Raw genomic sequence first — 6,360 nt, forward strand, 5'->3', positions numbered from 1 at the left:
GCTATTATGCATATCGTTTAATGCTAACGATTTTTCCAGGGGAAGTCGCTAACAGGCAAGCGTTTAACGGGCCTCATGCAGTCATCCTGACAGAGTCTGGAGTTCGCAGGAAGTGGCGCACACAATGGGGCGCCACGAACGGGGGCTGGATGCCATTATAGTGAAGGCTTTGAGGACTGCAACCATACCGGTCACATAGCACTGAGCTAGCTGGAAAAACCGGATCCAGAAGCAGGAAGTGAGCGCATGACAAGACGCTACAGCCTCCCCTTACACAACCGTTGTTGTTAAATAAAGTTTATATTCATATTATTTTCTATATGTGTGTACCGTGTATCCTATTAAGAGCACATTTTTGGAAATGCTACGGTGAAAAGCTATTTCACACTAATGTTTATTTGCCCTGAACGCAACAGAGTTCCATTTTATTTGCCAGCAATAAAGGGAGCGTGACACCAAATGATTTTATATATTTTTTTGAATGGTTTTCATATCTTTATTGTACAGTGTATAAATACGCATTAGTTTTGACTCACGGGCTTGCGTACTTGCTCACAGTGCAACGAAACAAGTCGATGCGTGACATAAATCGACGACTAGCCGGGTGATAAACAACCACTAAGCTCAAAAACATACTTAAAAGTCTTGTTTCCAAATGCCCGCAAGGTATGCTGGGTAGTGCAGCTGCAACAACAATATGAACTATAATCAACTCCTTCTTTTTTTTTTTTTTTTACGTCTGATGACCTCGGCATATTTTGCAATCAACAATTTTGGGGGGACAGAGTGCCACAAGTTACCCAGCATGCCTTGCGGTGGCAATATTTTTTTGCCATTAGTATCGGTGCAGTAGTTAGGTGACTTTGTGTGTCGCGTCTGACTATTTTTGCGAGTCAAGCGGGCCACAATACCGCTACCGTTTTGATGTTAAAGGTTCAATAAAAGGAATTCCCGGAGCCTTCAAGCCTTTTTAATAATAATTCCACCGTGTGTTAAAGAAAGTATGGTGAAATTAATACATAATATAGTATAAGTGTTACTTAGTTTTAGAAGTTATTGTTAAAAATAATTTGGTAGTAAGCTCCACACGTTGAGTATTTGCTATTCTGGATAACGATCACGATATGAGGGAATTAACATCAGATGAGTGATAAAAAAAATTAAATAAATAAATAAATAAAAATAAAATATAATAATATAAATATTATATATATACGTATATATATATATATATATATATATATATATATATATATATATATATATATATATACATATATATAATAAAAAATAAAAAATAAAATAAAAATAAAAATAAAAATAAATAAAAAATAAAAATAATATATATAATAAATATATAATAATATAATTATATATATAATAAAAATAATAATAAAATAATAATTAAAAAAAACAATAAGATGAGGTTACACGCGTTTCAGGTGACCAAATCAAGTGTTCATTCTTTCTCCTGCCTGTGACGTGAACGGCCTAAGTAACGGTCGTAATGTCCCAACTTCACTTGTAAACAAACGTTGACTTTCTGAGGAAGACATGCGGCGTACTGATTACACCAAATGCTAAGCCGTGACGTTTGAAACGTGCAGACAAGTCCCTAACATCACATCGTCTGCTCAGAACGTGTGCCTGAATACAGTGCACCTTCCTGGGCCAACTATCTGATCACAAGCTAGTTATTACTAAGTTATTATAAGTTATTATTATCATTGTAATATTATTATTGTTATTATTATCACCATTATTATATTACTATTTTCATCATTATAGTTGTAACAATTTTTGGATTTTTTAAAATTTATTATTTAATTTTACAGACTCCATTGCTTCTTATAGAGTGCTGTATCATTCTATCTGTTGTTTTCTGAAATCTGCAGTATTTATGCTTTTATTGTCAATTTATTAGCCCACTTTTTCCCCCCCTAAAGTGTAACATTTACATATCATTTTCTGGATTGCATGTGTCTAATCTTGTGCATTAAAAAAACAAGAACTTGAGACTGTCTGGACACGTGACCAACCCAAACATCAGTTTCTTCTTGTTAAGCCCTACCTTGAAGTTTTTAAACGTGCTTTTTAGAAATTTAGAAAGTAGATGTAAAAATAGCATCGGTAATGGATACCATATCAGTCCTGAGAAGGAGACAGTTACGGGTCCCTGTTTGAAAAATAAAGATATCATGCATGTGTAGTATTTACTGTATAACGATGCTTGACCTACAGCGCCCCCTTGAGGACATCCGGTCTCAATTACCTGAAGACAGTATACATAATGTCAATCATTAGTAAACTCACCCACAAGGAGTGCTTACAGAGTAATTCCAAATCAATAAGATAATTACTTGTTATTATATGCATTTTAGATGGAACAATGGAGATAATGGAGATCAAATCGTATACTTCGAAAGTAAAAAAAAAAATCAAAACAACTTTAAGTGCTTGGTTACCGGTAAATAATTCACCCCGGAAAGATCGATAGGGGAGTGGTTGCCACACGGAGGGGTGGGCGCGAGGGACAGGGTTTTTTTCCCGCTTCTTCCTGTTGTGGTTGCGAGACGACGTTCAGGTTTCACATAGCAAAGAGTGAAAGTTAATGTTTGTGAAGAGAATAAAGTTTTCTCCCAAATTTGACACTCCGCCTTAGACTCCAGTTCTTCGGCGCTTCATGACGTCACATAAATGCGCCCGCCTATATGACGCCATTGAAGCTGCGGGATGCGTTACCTTTGACCTTTCGAGCCACAAATAAGGTAAGTTTTTTTCTTAAAAACTGCAAATAAGGTAAGTAAAGCAAAGTAGGTGTATGTTGCTCGGTCAAAAAAAAACAGACAGACACCTAGTGTGTCTTCCTGGTCGCGTAATTTGGATTTCCATGAAGCCTTTGGAAATTACAAATCGTCGTTGTAAAAGGTAATCTGTTAGCTCAAATGCTAGCTCTGGTTAGCTAACCTATATGATACACGTACAATACAAATAAGTGCCTAGCTAAATATCCCACTTATGGTAAGAATAATAATAAAAAAAAGCTTTCTACCTGTTGCTAACATCTAGCCCGACGTTTGATAAGGACTTTATACAATATATGTGCAGTATTTGTGCACCTAGCTAACATGCTAGCAACCATACCGATACACGATGCTAACTCGTACATCAAATGTCTGCTAAGTTGCAAATTCGACAGCTAAATAAACGAAAGCTAAATAAAATCGTCAAGCTATCACCCATCAAAATAGTTGCTATGTATGTGAAGTCTGAACTACTAACTAACTCATTTTGACAGACTTTCCTGAAACATGCTAGCTAATGTTACTGACATACTATTTTGCTAATTATTTGCTAATTGTCAATGTAAAATACAAAATATGAGCTAACAGTTTTCAATTTGTTAGACCAGGTACATTTTAAAGCACAAGGATGGATGCTTTTGCAATTTTAGCAATTTTGCCACTATAATAAAACACAATCTATAAAAACACTTGTGACAAATATATAAAAATAACACCAACTGCATCACCAAAGTTCTTTGAATATGCTTGGATATTGCTAATTTGGGTTTACAGTGTGATTGGCGGAGACAAAACTTATGTGAATACTTAGTTAAGTTTACTAATTACTTAGTTTACTTAGTGAATACTGGGATTTCTTATGGCTGCTTAAAGAAGAGCAAGGTCGAACACACGAGTTATATTTTCATGATATACATTGTTGGAAAATGTAATATGTGACTATGTATTAATTGTTCATATACTACAAATGTATAAGAAATTACTGAGTATAATGTAGGGTTGTGAAAGTACAGTAAGTGACTTGAAAGTAGACTCTATTAATACTGTGAGAAATATTGATTAATAAGTTAAATTTAATAAATAATCCATAATTACATAAAAGCACTTGTCAAGCGATTTGTGAGGTGTTGTTTTTAATAGGCATTTTTGTGATGCAATTTTTACTTTTGAACGCATATTGTTTTTTGAGAAGCCAAACTAACTGTAGCTGGGGACTAGGATCTACTTTCCTCGGCACCGAAATCCGACCAGAACTCTGCTCAAGACCCAAAGTGCGAGGGAGTCGCTGTTCATGGACTTGACTGCTCATTGCAGTGCCTTCTGGGAATTGTAGTATCGACTCATAACAGGTCAGTTTTCATTGAAAAAAATACACTGATCAAAAATAAAGGGAACACTAAAACAACACAATGTAACCCCAAGTCAATCACCCGCTTCCATTCATAATTTGTAGTTGTCAGCACATTAAACATTATGTAAAGAATAAAGTATCTAATATTTTATTCATTCATATCTAGGATGTTATTTTAGTGTTCCTTTTATATTTTTTAGCAGTGTAGCTCAATAAAAGTGCAACACTGTGCTACCAAATAATACAAAACCCTATCAGTTTTTTTTTTTTTTAATTTTTCCAGAATTAAAAATAGTTTAACAAAGAACTTCATTCTCTCAATTTTGACATGTATTTACAGCGGAAGATGAAATAAAGCACACAAGTTCATTTCATCTCCCCTTGGCTCCATTTCCAAAGTGATACACAGACACACGCGCCTCCATCACCGGCCTTCGCAGAGCACCGGGGGCGGCGGGGGATGGGGGGGGGAGTATTGCTGTAGCGTTGGAGGTAAAGATGACGTTTGCATTCAGGAGTTGTGTTGAGGACTTGATCGTGACAAAAATGTACGCCTCTTCATGGACAGAACAGCAGGTTGTGCATAATGGCGGTCTGCTTACTGGATGAACGCAGGCTGGAAAAGTGGGAATACATGATAACCGATTGAAGCCAAGATGGGATACAGAGTTTGAGGAGGGTCCCTGAGGGAAGTGAAGATGGGTTTGAACATGGATGATATCCGGAACCAACATATGAAGGCATTTGGATTAGGAATGGGCGGAATTAATATTGTTTAGTCTTTTATAATTGAATTCCCTAGCTTGTATGGAATTGATTAAATTTACTGTTAACAGAGGCAATATTAATTGCACTACTTGGCTGCAACCAGCAGAGGTGCTATTGAATCTACCTCACTGGTTGGCAGTATGAAAAATTTCAAAAATCGTCACTTTTTCCTTTAAAAAAAAAAAAATAATTTCAAGCAAAAGTTGTAAAAAGCTCAATTTTATGAGACGCTTTTTACGTAATTTTTTTATTTCAAGGAAAAAGGTTTATTCATCTTTAAAGGGGACCCATTATGCTCATTTTCAGTGCTTTGTATTGAGCTGTGGACTCCTATAGAGTCCCACACACTAAGTTATCTCGCTCTTCCAGATTCCACACCTCTTCTAGGTACGCCCATTCCTCTGTGATTGGTCACACACCCAAGGGCTCCCGAGGACTTCCAGATACATAGGTTTGTGTTTACTGAGTAGAACTCGACGTTAGAAAAACTCTGTAAATGCTCAAAACCTCATTATCTGGCGCTTTGACATTGTTTAACACAAGAATACAATATAACAACATTTATAGGTCAGAAAAGTGGAAAACATAATAGGTCCCCTTTAAATAAATACTCATTTGAATTAAGAATGGATTTATTATAAGAATTGGGAAGTTTAGAGAATTGTAAGTGATGATTAATCGTGTTCATACTGCAGTGCAGTACTATCTTATCATACTTTTCCCACAAAAGTTCTGGAGGGTAAAGTTGGAATATTGTGAGAAAAAAACCCTGTTACAAAAACTTTTTACAATATTGTAGAATAAAAATTTTAGAATAAAGGCATATTCTCATGTGTATTACGGGAATAAAGTTGTTATAATCAGATCTACCACTTATACTCACGAGGGTCGCGGGGGTGCTGGAGCCTATCCCAGCTGTCTTCGGGCGAGAGGCGGGGTACACCCTGGACTGGGTTGCCAGCCAATCACAGGGCACATATAGACAAACAACCATTCACACTCACATTCATACCTATGGACAATTTGGAGTCGCTAATTAACCTAGCATGTTTTTGGAATGTGGGAGGAAACCGGAGTACCCGGAGAGGTCTGCGCGCTAACCACTCAACCGCCGTGCAACCCCCTAATCAACAGTATTAACAGTTATTTAACCTTTAAAATGAATGAAACTTCATAATTTTACCCAATTAGCAAGTTAGCATTGTTAGCATCGGGGCCTCAAACTAGTGTCCCGCGGGCCGCGAGTTTGAGACCACTGATTTAGACATCAAAGGGGACCGATTATGCTCATTTTTGGCCCTTTGTATTAAGTTGTAGAGCAAACAACCATTCACACTCACATTCATACCTATGGACAATTTGGAGTCGCTAATTAACCTAGCATCTTTTTTGGAATGTGGGAGGAAACCGGAGTACCCGGAGAAAACCCACGCATGC

The 6,360-nt window shown here is 36.6% G+C and overlaps 1 protein-coding gene across 1 annotated transcript in view; it reads left to right on the forward strand.

Annotated features, from left to right (window-relative positions):
* The window catches only part of LOC131140227 (regulator of G-protein signaling 6-like), a 49,317-nt gene extending 48,187 nt beyond the window's left edge, over positions 1 to 1,130 (forward strand). The window contains exon 17 of the mRNA XM_058090454.1: positions 40 to 1,130. Within this exon, the coding sequence (XP_057946437.1) occupies positions 40 to 90 (51 nt within the window). The 3' untranslated portion in view covers positions 91 to 1,130. The remainder of the gene's footprint in view (positions 1 to 39) is intronic.
* The last annotated feature ends 5,230 nt before the right edge of the window (positions 1,131 to 6,360 follow it).

The sequence above is a fragment of the Doryrhamphus excisus genome, chromosome 13 (assembly GCF_030265055.1).
Source record: "Doryrhamphus excisus isolate RoL2022-K1 chromosome 13, RoL_Dexc_1.0, whole genome shotgun sequence".
NCBI classification, from domain to species: domain Eukaryota; kingdom Metazoa; phylum Chordata; class Actinopteri; order Syngnathiformes; family Syngnathidae; genus Doryrhamphus; species Doryrhamphus excisus.